The sequence below is a fragment of the Notolepis coatsorum genome, assembly GCF_963971535.1.
Source record: "Notolepis coatsorum genome assembly, chromosome: 7".
NCBI classification, from domain to species: Eukaryota; Metazoa; Chordata; class Actinopteri; order Aulopiformes; family Paralepididae; genus Notolepis; species Notolepis coatsorum.
In genome coordinates this window covers 52,381,879-52,396,071 of record NC_140171.1, presented here as the reverse complement: position 1 = coordinate 52,396,071, position 14,193 = coordinate 52,381,879, and the positions used below count along the sequence as shown (strand labels likewise).

Sequence of the window (14,193 nt, the reverse complement as noted above, 5' to 3'; positions counted from 1 at the left end):
GTCTTCATTTGTTGTTTCCGTGCAGCTTCTTCTGCTTCACTTGCAATGTTCTCCATCCATTTCTTTTTGTCTGTCTTTATACTTCTCTTTGTTTCTCTATCCTTCTCTGTGTACTTTGCTTTTAGCTGTTTCTTGATTCTTTCCGAGTGTGTGCCAAGGATCCTCTTGTTTATTGTTTCCCGCTGGTCTACAAGGTTCCATGATTTTTCACTGATCCATGGCTTCTTATTCTTCCGTGGTCTACCCAGGATTGCTTCAGCGACTTCTGTGTAGGCTTTCTCCAGAACCTGAGAGTCACGCTCCACCTCTTCGTTGTCTTCTATTCCTCGCCCTTCATCTTCCAGCACCTGAAACCTATTTCTCAGGTTGATGGTAAAAGTCTTCAGGATGGCTTCATCTTTCAGCTTTGTTGTGTTGTACTTGACTCTGGTGCTTTTCTTTTCCTTCTGCTTCGTCTTCAGTCTTAACTTGACCGTTGTGCACACAAGGTAGTGGTCGCTTCCAATGTCTGCAGATCTGCATACTCTTGTGTCTTTCACTGAGTTCCTGAATCATTTGTTAATTAGCACATGGTCTATCTGGTTCTTGGTCTTCCAGTCCGGAGATACCCGCGTGGCCTTGTGTATATTCTTATGTGGGAATAGTGTTCCAGTAATGACTAGCTCGTTCATGTCAGACATTTCACACAGTCTTTCTCCGTTGTCGTTACGCTTTCCGATCCCGTGCTTGCCCATCACTCTTTCGTAGCCCTGGTTTTCATCTCCCACTTTGGCGTTCATATCCCCGGTGATGATCAGCATGTCGTGTATGTTCCTGCTGTCTAGGACGTCTTGCAGTCTCCTGTAGAACTCATTTTTTACTTGATCCTCTGCATCTTCTGTGGGTGCATAGATGTGGACAACTGTGAGCTTGATGTGTTGGGAATGGTACCTAGCTTGAATGATCCTTTCACTGACTGGTGTCCAATCTATCGGTGCTCTTGCTGCTTTTTTAGACATCACTATGCCCACCCCTTGTCTGTGGTTGTCATCATCTCTTCCTGAGTAAATTATGGATTCTCCGGTTGCAAGCTCCACCTTTCCTTGCCCCGTCTAGTGTGTTTAGCTGATTCCTATGATGTTGATTCCTCTGGTTGTCATCTCTCTTGCTACTATGGCAATATTGCCGCTCCTGTACAGTGTTCGTACGTTTCCCTCGGATGCACTAGTGGCCTATTCGGCCCAAAGGCGTCCTCTCGGCTTTGGCCCTTGGGTGTCATGGTGTCTCTCCTGTTGCAAGAAGGACTGGCTATGGCATCTCAAAGATTGCGTGAATTTGCTCTGTTTCTGGTTTCTGTAATAAAGTGTTTTTCCGGGAGCGGGTTATCGGCCCTCAGCCCAACCCCCAACCTGGAGGACCAGTTGGATCACTCTTCGGCTGGTCTCTCTCCTTCGACCTGTTCGGCTTGGGTGACCCTGCTAGGAGTACAAGACTCCTGCCGACATAGCTCTAGGGGTCATTGAGACGCACAAACTGCCCCACCGCGTTAAGGTGGTGATCAACACGCACAGTTGATAAATCCCGATTTTTCTGTGCGTAGAGACATTCTAAATTCCGTGCGTAGGAGCAAAAATAGAACACTTTCTACGCATTATTGATAAATGAGGGCCTTGCAAAGCAACTGCCCTCAACTTTGTCTAATTTTTATTCAGATTTTATTTAGATTCTACACATAGATTCAACATGTGGCCCCACAGATTAGTGTTGTTGTTGTTGTTGTTGTTGTTGTTGTTGTTGTTGTTGTTGTTGTTGTTGTTGTTGTTGTTGTTGTTGTTCATAATTTACCAGTACATTTTTCATGTTCACAAGCTCTGAGCATCATTCTGGCATCAAACAGACCTCTCCTTCCGTTATGTTTTATTTAGCCTCCTCATCCTTTATCTGCCATACTGTGTGTGTATGTGTGTGTGTGTGTGTGTGTGTGTGTGTGTGTGTGTGTGTGTGTGTGTGTGTGTGTGTGTGTGTGTGTGTGTGTGTGTGTGTGTGTGTGTGTGTGTGTGTGTGTGTGCGCACACATTCAAATTGACTATGCAAGTGTGTGTGTTTGTGCGATGCGAATGTGTGTGTGTGTGTGTGTGTGTGTGTGCATGTTGTGTGGAAATGCTGCCGTTAGGGCACTTGAAGCATCAGAGTCAGCAGCATGAGCAGCGATAACATCACTTCACCATAACAACACTTCACATCAAAGTTGATAGCATGGAACACTGGCACTGAGCCTCTTAACACATTCGGGGCCATTGGGATCCGTCTAATCTCACTCTATAAGGCCAGATTATCATAACAACCTTTCATTGTGCGTGAGGCTGTTTGTAGAGCTAAATCTATACTTTATATTATTGCTATCTGTCCATTGTCATTGTCAATTGACACTATAAACCATCCCTTCAATATGCCTTAAATAAATAATTTTTTCATCAATACGTTCCCATTTTATAGCATCGTGAATATGAACGTTATAGCAGAATGTTCTGGGGTATTTCCTGGAAGGCGAGTTATTGATTACCAATAACGGCATTAGCCTCATTCGCTGACCGGGTGGGTGGCTATCAAAGCAAGGCCCGACCAGGCTGAAATTGACGTCAAATCGCTCTTACCTGTGGCCGGTTGGACTGCAAAAAGGATTTCCCAGTTATCGATCGCCATCTGGTAGATCCATATGTCCATTGGCTGATGCTATATTCCTTTACTGCATACTGAATTCAGCGTCCCAAAAACTATTCCAGGCGATCGGCTACACGCATAGCTTTAGGCTAACAAAAAAGTCCATTCATGATAAAAAAAAAAAAACACCGGTTTGTAACAGGGAACACTGCATTATCGAGACAGTGTCCCTACGAGGATCTGGCCGGTAATGCACTTTTCCGAATTCCAAGAGTAGGGTAAATATGCAGTGCCGCTCGGTGACATTGAGTAGGATATTACAATGGAATAAAAGCCAAAACAACCTTACAATGTGTAATAATAATAATAATAATGGATTGGATTTATATAGCGCTCTTCATGACACCCCAGTGACCCCAGAGCGCTTACAGAGTCCATTATTCGTTCATACACAGTCATACCGGTGGTGGTAAGCTACAATTGCAGCCAGAGCTGCCCTGAGGCAGACTCACGGAAGTGTGGCGAATAATCATCGCCTACGGCCCCTCCGACCACCACCAACATTCATTCACATGCATACACATTCATACGAGGCATGTAGGTTAAGTGTCTTGCCCAAGGACACAACAGCAGTGGGATGGACATGGGCTTGAGCGGGATTCGAACCACCAACCCTGCGATCATTGGATGACCCGCTCTACCCCTGAGCCACGCCGCCCCACAAGGCTGAAATTGACGTCAAATCGCCCTATATGTGTATATATACGTGGTTGGCCCTCAAGCGTTGGATCTGAAACACGTATATATACGTGGTTGGCCCCGAATGTGTTAAGGTGACCCTCTATCGCATGGGCCATCCGTTTCAACTAGCACTCTCTCTCTCTCACTCTCTCTCATATATAAATGACTGAGGCTCTTCCGGTAGTTCTTTTTTTTTTTTAAACTTTGGCCATTCCGCTGGCTCTTTTTTGCGTTTATCGCATTTTCTCTGGTCAAGAATGACCGACAGAAACAGGTTTGAATGGGTACAGATGGGGGGAAGACACTCTGAGAAAGATACGGCTGCAGTCCGGGAATCGAACTCGCTAACCCCAGATCCGTGACGAGCACGGTTGTCCCCGGCGCCGAAATAGCGCTCGAGGTACGCAGTGAGCTACTGGAGCTCCCCTCCGGTAGTTCTTTAAGTCGTTGATCAACTATTCTTTTTGTTGTGTTGGTTTTTTCCCACCCCCCCCTCTCATATTTTCTCCCCCAAACCTGTGCACTCAACTCGACTGTTGTGGTGAAATTCTTGATATTGCTTTTCCCAGTAGAAGGTGGCTGGCTATACTGGATTTGATTTCTCTCCAGACAGAGGGTGATTTCTATTCCAGGGATTGCTTTCTCCTGCACCATATGAAGGGGGTTAATTTACCCTCAACTACTTTGTGCAAAAATTTCACTGGAACTTGAATTGATTTCTTCCCCAGCCTCACCGCTCACCCCCCAACTCCCCCTTCCTCACAAAGCAGGTCTCCGATTCTGCATACTGTGTTCTGTCACTTCTCTGCTCTTAACCCAGTGTGTGTGTATCTATTCATCAGTATGTAGGTACATTCAGATAACTGTACTGTAGTATCCACTATCTACTGTCACTGTCTCCCTTTTCTTCAACCATCCATCTCTCCACCCGTACTGTAGCTTCCAGAGCCAGTGCGAGGGTACGTGCTGGAGCTGTTTGAGCTGTATGTGGATAAGGGTCTTCAGTTTGTATCGCAGCACTGTGTCCAGGCAATGAACCAGGTGGACATCAGTAAGGTCACTACCCTCTGCTGCCTGTTGGAGGCGCTGCTGCTGGGCAAGGGAGGACCTGACCTCAAGATGGTACAGTAGACAATTACTCTCTGAAATCCATTGCAATTACCTCTCTGATATTGACTTATTGTGGCTAAAGTGCTAAATATGCCCGTCTTGCACTAGAGACGAAGCCTCAAACAACACTTTAAATAGACGGTTGTTTATCTTTTTTTTTGATCCACTTTTTCTCCCATTTTCTATATTTTCTCCCATCCCAATTTCGTATCATCCAATTCAACCCTCCCCTGTCACGAACGCTGTTTCTTGCCTCCCACAAGCCGGCTGCAATGTGGACTAAGTCATACATAGCACAAGTCCCCTCCGGTACTTGAGGTAACAGCAGTCGCATCTTTTCACCTGCGCAGCTCGACCTCTCAGTGTCGAGGAGTAACGCGTGGGAGGCTCACGCTGCCCCCGACACTTCCTGATTCTACTGCGCAGGCGCACCAACCGACTTGTAGGAGTCGCTTGTTCACAACGTTCGATCCCCACCCTTCAGTTTTCCCTCCCCGTAATACGGCCAATGTGTATTACTGCGGACGACCAGCCAAACTGAAAAACAATGTGGAGAGCTGGGGACGGTTGTTTATCTTAAGCCTCAGACAGCCAAGCTGACCAGTAAACCAAATAGACATAAATTACCAAAATAAGCAACAATATTTCCTATCGTGCACAGTTGTTGGAACCTCCTTGTTATTTCATTGTTGAGGCCAAATAGACAGTACAGTATGATATACAGTATAGGGCTGAGTTTATATTAATGTATGTTTCATAGTTTAACAATGTATTGCCCTGCTATTTCCATTTAACTATTTCCATCAAACAGTTCACTGGTTTGAACAACATGTTTAGAAGTTATACTATGATTTATTGAGTTGTGCTTGGGGCAGATTCAGGATTATACACTGTTGTGACTACATTGCATCCTCTATTTTAACACAGCACAACGCAGCGCAGTGCAACGTGTTATTATCAAAGTCACCCAGGCACAAGCAATCAGTGATTGAGTACAATATTGTGTGTGTGTGTGTGTGCGTGTGTGTGTGTGTGTGTGTGTGCATGTGTGTGCGTGTGTCAGGATCCCAAGATTCTGAACAGCGTGGTGTGTCAGACCTTTGTGTTCTGCTACCTGTGGGCAGTGGGGGGCAACCTGAATGACTCTCACTGGGACACCTTCGACACCTTCGTCAGAAAACAGTTTGAAGACAATGACGACTCCAAGGTACACACACACACACACACACACACACACACACACACCTACACACACACACACACACACACACACCTACACACACACACACACACACACACACACACACACACACACACACACACACACACACACACACACACACACACACACACACACACACACACACACTGTAGCGTAACGGTTGTACCTAAAACATATACACAATTTCACAGCCGTTCACGCTCTACTACTTTGATAACACCCACTCTCACACATACACACGTAAACACATAAACACACACAGATCAAATTAAATAAATGTACTAATAACTAAAGTGTGTTAGAAAATGGACGTTTTAGCCTTTTGTTGATTGGTATCAGCCTCTATCTGCTCTTCCGTGAAGTATCTGCGTTGTGTTTATTTAGTATTGTTGACAGGGTTCACACAAGGTCCTTGAAGTGAACTCATTGGGCGCCATACCCGAGATAAGTCGGGTTATCTCGCCATGCGTTGAGCGCCATGGCCGAGATTTCTCTGGGTTTTGGTCCTTTGATAATTTTCCTTTGATCCCTGCTCTATACGGTCAGCCGGAGCCCTCTAGGTCTCCCTGGCTCATCTGCCTACGTTGGAATTGCAATGACGATCAAATCTCACCAGGTGACAGTATCGCCTACCTTCTGAACTGGAACAGCATGGTGTGGATACACCTATTCTCTTTTTCTTTTTTTTGCAAGGCCCCCTCCTCCTCGGAGACAGAGCGACACAGCGATCGCCTCAAGATTTTTTTGCCTGAAGCCTATTTCCCGTATACACAAGTATAGACATATACACGGGTAATCGCAACGGCGATGTGATCACTGGGAATTATTATTTTTGGAATACCTTCTGGCTAAGGTAACCATCACAGTGTCGTGTTTACCGGACATAAAACATGCTCGACAAACACGATCGCAGTTTCTAGTTAGAACGACCCCCCCCCCCCCTCCCCCCTTGATGATTTTGTGAATACACATGTGTACATGGTATATACCTTTGATTTGGGAGTATTTGGGGTTTCAGGCGATCAACCAGAACGATTTGGGCATATTGCATATAACGCGTCATATCTCACGATCTATGAAAAATACTTGATTATCTTGGAAAGGGGCAATGTTTAGCGTGTAGCGTTTAACAAACTACAGCATGTAGAAATTAACTGATTAGTCAGTAATGGACTATGAACAATGTCTATCAAATGAGCCATATTATTGTCTCCATAGCTATAATACAGAACACACGATGGGTCTGCAAACATCGCTAAAATGGTCATTAACACTTTGAATGCCACTCACAGCTTTTCTCGGGTTATTACCCCCTGGGTTGAATGCCACATCACGAGAATACTCTGTTTTTTTTTATTATTTTTTTATTAGCGATCTGAAATCATATTGCATCAAGCAAGCCTACCGTTGGAGATCCAGGCACCGCCGGCGCTCAAATGTGAAAAAAGCGCCCCCCATCGTCTCCCAGATGGTAAATCACCCTTTTGGATTGGACTCAATGAAAGTGAATGGGAGAAAGAATTTTTGACTCCACATTTTACTTCTCACTGATGTAACCGGGGTCTACCAGAGTTCATTCTGGAGCCTTGGTGCCGCTGTGAATATGTGTTTTACTGTATACACGGTTGATCAATCAAATGAGCGATTTTTTCGAATGGCGATCGGAAATTGGAATAAACCATTTGGATACCATCTGACCTCAGGTAAGGAATCTATGTTATCAGTCTTAGGATAATCAGACTCGTTTTCACGGATATATAAGCGTTTCCCCTATATGTGATATAGCTGTTTTGACTGTAAAAGCCATCAGGAAATAAGAGCAGCGATTATCAGCGCGCGGCACGAGCGTGCGTGCGCACACATATACTATCGATCATCTAGCGTTTATTTGAAAACGATTCATAATAGGCCGACAAATGACAACGTTCTGGAATATTCCAGTAAAAGACGATTATCATAGAATGGGTTGTTTTTTCCGCGAAAACGAGTGATTTTCAAAATGCTATCAAATGGAAATGAAGCGATAAAAAAACAATCTGCCTTGACAATGTTGACTGGAAAATGAGTCTTTGATAAGCGACGGGAAGATTAGACACATAGCCTTAATTTAAAACATAGATTAGGCGATATTAAGTTAACATTGGAGTGGATGATGGCATTCAAGGGGGTAAAAAGGAAAACACGGCTGGCAATCAAAGTGTTAACGCTGGCGCCAAACAGTGCAGATGGCGATAGCTGGTGGCCGTCAATGAGTTAAAGGAATGTTGGCTTGCTCCTCCCTGAGACACGTTACTAAGCAAAGGCTGTCTCTCTCTCTCTCTGTAGTTGACCTTGGCTCATCACCCTATCAACCACTTTTGACCCATATATCTCCTCCTCCCAGACCCTGAACTCATACAGAAAATAGAGTGAAATGTCTGTCTAATACAGATTGAGTCTAAGACTAAACACAATTAAAGGGTGTTTACCTACGTACTTTAGAATTAAAAGGTGTTATAGCACTATACAGACACTTATATATGACTATAATATAGTACTTATTTCTGTCATACTCAATGAAAACACCCAAATCCTTCAAGTGTAACTGTTGTACTCACACCATACTTTGATAACACACATATGTGCTCATACAGACATACACGCACACGCACACACACACACACACACACACACACACACACACACACACACACACACACACACACACACACACACACACACACACACACACACACACACACACACACACACACACACACACACACATATATTTATACAGAACAGGGGAAACTGTACATTGGAATATCGACGAAACCTTACTTGGTCCCAAGAAGAGGGTCTTGTGTGTGTGCTTACACTGTTTTTCTCAAATGTCTGATGAGATACATGTAGTGTTGTGGTTTTGGTTGTTGTGGTTGTTGGGGTGTGTGTGTGTGTGTGGTGTTTGTGTGCACGTTGTTTACTGTGAGATGAGATAACTGGCTCCCAGCTATGAAGCTTGAGGGAATACAAACTTGCACTAAAAGTCCATTACACGGCTCGGGGAACTTTTATACATTGTATTTGGGAATGTGACAAAATCAAGAAGTTCTGGGGGGAGGTGGTGAATAAAATCAAAGATATCTTGTCAGTTAGACTCCAAAATGATATTGCTACACCTATATCCAGTACATCTCAACCTGAGAACCAAACTATTTAAATGTATTGACTTTGCTATACTGCAGGCAAAAAGAACAATACAGTAGCTTTCAATTGGAAGAAAACAGACGCACCCACAATCGGTGCTTGGATTAAGAACATGGCACAATGCATGTCTATGGAGAGAATAACATATATCCTCAGGAACAAAATAGAGGTTTATGAGGATATATGGAAACCATTTAATGACTTTCTGAGAAGGGAAGATATAGGAGGGCTGCTATAGGATGAGTCCCCCTGCTCTCTCCCGTGGTCAGTCGTGACCCAGACCCCGGGGAAGAGCGGAGGCACGCCATTGAAGGTGTTGTAAAGATGTCATTTATTTATTTTTATTTTTATTTTCTTCTTTTCAATTATTTTGATTTATGTACGAGCTATTTTACTGGAGGTACCAATGAATGTACATATTATTTCTATATGACAACAGTAAAAACAGACTCAAAGATGCTAAGAGAGAGAAAAGGGGAGGGGGTATGTGGGTATACTTGTATACACTTGTGGAGAAAAGGAACTAAGAATAACTGACGACAATGAAAACCTGAAATGTGTACTGTAAAACCCAATACAAATATTGTATACAAAAAAAAGTCCATTACACAAACACAGCACAAACACTGTGCTGGCTCTACAATAGCAGCAGTAACTACCGTAACAAGTCCAGTCCCACCAACATGTTTTACATTAGGGCATTTGTTTACATTAATTTCACTTTTCATCAGGGGAACAATCTCAAAATATTTTGTGCCAACGTTTCCTCGTTTGCTCTTTTGCTTTCATAAAATGTCACAAACAAACAGCTCCTGCTATGTTTAGGAAAACATTGAGCCGAACCTGTTTACCACACAGACATGTTTACCACACAGACATGTTTACCACGCAGACCTGTTTACCACACAGACCTGTTTACCATGCATACATGTTTACCACGCATACCTGTTTACCACACAGACCTGTTTACCACACATAGCCTACCTGTTTACCACACAGACCTGTTTACCACACAGACCTGTTTACCACACAGACCTGTGACCTGTTTACCACACAGACATGTTTACCACACAGATCTGTTTACCACACATACCTGTTTACCACACATACATGTTTACCACACAGACCTGTTTAGCACACAGACCTGTTTACCACACAGACCTGTTTACCATGCAGACTTGTTTACCACACAGACCTGTTTACCACACAGACCTGTTTACCATGCAGACTTGTTTACCCACTGATACCCACATAGTTCTTGAAGATTTCTTTAACGCAGTAAGCCTGAAGTTTGCCTTTTTCCCCAGATCAGGCTGTGAGAAAAGCCTTTGATATTGGATTTGTGCCAGCTGACAACAGTGCATGTCAGTCAGCAGTCAGCACGTTGACGGGCTTATCACTCACTGAGAAGTGGGCTATTGATCTGGGGTAAAGGGTGTTACAAGAGCTCGATCAGGGCATGGGAGGGTTTAACACTTTGGACGCCGGAGCGATATGCGTGATGTGTTGTTAAAAGGCTGACGCTCTAAAGTATAGGAATACGTGGCGGCGGTGTTTGCAGGGCTATAACTATATTCTATATTATAGCTATGGATACAATACTATGGCCCATTTGACATCACCTATCTATCGTTCAATATGAGAAAAATAACGAATTTTTTCATCCATACATTCCCATTTTATACGGTGGTGAATATGACTATAGTTTTAGAATAATCCTGTCTAATCCCAGAAAACGACGCTATGCAGCAATACGTGCAATTCACTAAAAACATTGTCATTTCTCGCCTGTACACGCTACTATTTTTAAATCACATCTATATTATCGGAATTATGTTTCATCATGAATGCATGAAAGGGTGGGGGGGGGGGGGGGTCGTTTTTTGATGCTTTGATCGTCACCAACGGCACACGTTGTGGAGTAACGTTACACACATAATTGTGATCGAAGTGAAATCATGGTTGGATCAGAGCAGGATCGATACCATATAGGCCTTACCTTCACTAGGATGTATCCGGCCCGCGGGATGATTCTGACCGGCCCACGAAAGATTACATGATAATTTTTTTTTTTTTATATATATATATATTTTTTTAACTTTTTTATTTTTATGTCAACGTTCACACGCACAATATACGCTTACCTAGGATTTGACTTGATTCAACAACAAAGCAGTCGGGGCAAGCCGAAAACGGTCGAAAGTGTGGTTATTTGAAGTTTGGATTTCTTTTTTCACAACTGAGGTAGGTCAATTAAATTTTTTGAGACTAAAGTATAGAAAAAAGGTACCGTTGGGTACCGGTATCGATTCACAGGTACCGGTACCGTATCGGTTCAAATGTGAACGGTACCCATCCCTACTGAACACACAACTGCAGGGCAAAGGCATTTTTGCTCATGAAATGCATAGCCATGTGAAAGCCTTCATGACAAAGTTGCAATTAATTTCAAGGCAACTAGGCAGCAACAATCTCAAACACATGAAAACCCTGAAAGAAGTCAAACCATCAGCTGATCACCGGCACAGGTACTCATCCATGTTGGGAGCATTGCATGATGAATTTTCTGTATTTTATTTTTTTATTATTTTTTAAACAAACACATAAACAAACATGACAACACACGATAAGATATACAAGCATTAGTTGTCAGTGCACATCCAATGAAATCACATTTTAGTTAATTGTCTTATATAGGATATACCCCTAATACCTGTTATCTAAAAACCTACACACATATGCTCCAGCTCGTACCCCCCCCTTCCGGACCCCCCATTGGATAATCCATCCATTTTCCCTCGCTCCTAACCAGACATTACCATTATATGCTAGCTTTTATTTTCTCCACCACTTCTAACCACAATGTCATTTTGGATTCATTGAGACCCAAAATTCTTGCTGTAGATATTTCTTGATAGATCACATCGAGATATGTAATAATCCAGACCTTTCGGCACATTTTTTCCGGTTGGAACCATCGTGATGCTATCAGCTTTTTAGCCACTGTGATACCCGATAAAACCAATCTCTTTAGCTGTGGATGTACTGCACACTCAAAAACATCATTCAGCAGTAGTACAGAGGGGTGTACAGGTATATTCCAATTTAAGAGGTTTGATAGTTGCTGGGTCACCTCTTTCCAGAATATCTTAACTGGTGGGCAGTCCCAGTACATGTGCATAAATGTCCCCTCGTCCCCATTTGTACATAAGGAGCATTTGGAGTCTTGTATAAGACCCATTTTTTTCAGTCTTATAGGAGTCAAGTATGTCCTGTGAATATAGTTAAGATTGATTTGTTGATGGTCCGGGTTCCTTGATGTGAATCGAATATTTGCCCAGGCTTCTTGCCAATCAAAATCACAGGTCTGGTATATCCCTCCTCCAGACGGAGTCTAGGTGGAGGGTTTCATATGAGGACGTTAGTAATTGATGATAAAAATCTGAAACAAAACCTCTTGATGTCTCTCTTTCATAGAAGAATTTGTGGTATCTGTGGTGTACAATTGGTATATTTAATGGAACACCGTGAGCCTTCAAACATGCCAATAACTGTGCGTAAAAGTAATATGTGGACTTGGCGAGATTAATTTTTTTGCGTATTTCATTGAAACTACAAAAACCCTGTTTATTGAAGACGTCTCCTAATGAGTGTATGCCTTGCTTTTCCCATCTAGGGAATCTTATAGGTTGTTTTTCTGTCCAGAGTGCATTGTTATTGAATAAGGGAGTATGATTATGCCATTTATGTAGGGTCGAATATTTGTTTTGTGTTTCGCGCCATATCCGGATTGCATGAGTGATTATGGGGCCAAATTCCCGTTTGCATTGCTTAATTGGTAATTTGGTGTATACTATGCCCTTCAGCTTATGTGGAGCTACTATATTTTCTTCTAAATTTCTCCAGGATACTAATGCTTGGGGATCAAACCATGTTGTTAGTGGTCTTAAAGTGTACGCCTTAAAGTAGTGGTAGAAATCTGGAAATGCCATACCTCCGTCTGCTTTGTTTCTCTGTGCGGTGGATCTTTTTATACGTGGTGGTTTGTTATTCCAAATAAATTTGTATGTGGAGGAGTGTAATTCTTTCCAGTAACCCTTTGGAGGGGGTAACGGTAGCATTGAACTGAAGAAATTGATTCTAGGTAGGACGTCCATCTTGATTATTGATATACGTGCCTGTAATGAGTTTTTAAGTTTCGACCACCTGACAAGGTCGTATTTGATTTTGTTTTGGATTTTTATGTAATTGTGCTTCACCGTTTGGCTTATGGTGGGGAATATCTCAACTCCCAAACATCTAAATTGTTTTACCATCTGTATCTCTTTTGGGAGGGTTATGTTTCTTTTTTGCAGGGGCGTTAAGTGGAAGGAAGGCCGACTTCGGCCAATTTATCCTAAATCCCGATAGATCTCCAAAGTCCTCAATCAGCTTGAGAAGATGAGGCAATGCTGTGTTGGGGTTTTGCATGAACAGTATTACGTCGTCCGCATATAAACTAATTTTGTGTTGTGTGCCCTTGATTATGATTGGTTCTATGGATTGGGATTGTCTTATATATTGTGCTAAAGGCTCTAATGATAGATCGAATAGTCCGGGACTAAGAGGGCAACCCTGTCTGGCTGAGCGTGATACCGGAAAGATTTTGGAGATGATTGTACCTGTTGTAATCATGGCCGATGGGTCTTTGTATAATACTTTAATCATATCGATGAATCCTTTTCCTAACCCCATCCTTTCTAATACTGCCCATAGATACGACCATTCCAACCTGTCAAAAGCTTTCATTGCATCCAGGGACAGTATCGCCTTAGGTGTGTTGTATTCCTTATTGGCATCTAGTACGTGTAGTAATCGTCTTATGTTATCGGTGATCAAGCGACCTCTTATGAATCCAGTTTGGTCCGGGTGAATTAAAGATGTCATATGCTTTTGTAGTCTGATGGCTAATACCTTAGAGTACAGTTTGATATCGGTTCCGAGGAGACTTAAAGGTCTATAACTACCGCACTCGGTGGGGTCTTTGTCTTTTTTAAGGAGGACTGTTATGAGTGCAATATTGTCATTCTTATGGAAGTTCCCCTCCTTAACTGAGTATAAAATCATATTTAGTAATAAGGGTCCAATTATGTCCCAACAAGAGAGGTACATTTCTGGTGGGATACCGTCTCTTCCAGGAGCCCTACCACTTTGCATTTCAGATATGGCCTCCCTAAGTTCATGTGTGATGAATTTTCAAGGCGTTTTCAAGATTTCAAAAAGGTTAAGGATGAAATGCAGCTGGTTTCCTCTCC

General features: G+C 42.8%; 1 protein-coding gene across 1 annotated transcript in view; it reads left to right on the top strand.

Moving 5' to 3' along the window:
* dnah6 (dynein, axonemal, heavy chain 6) overlaps positions 1 to 14,193 on the top strand; it is a gene marked incomplete at both ends in the record, with an annotated part of 372,041 nt that overhangs the window by 92,835 nt on the left and 265,013 nt on the right. Inside the window, 2 exon segments of the mRNA XM_084318285.1 lie at positions 4,321 to 4,503; positions 5,555 to 5,698. Coding sequence (XP_084174411.1) covers positions 4,321 to 4,503; positions 5,555 to 5,698 — 327 coding nt within the window.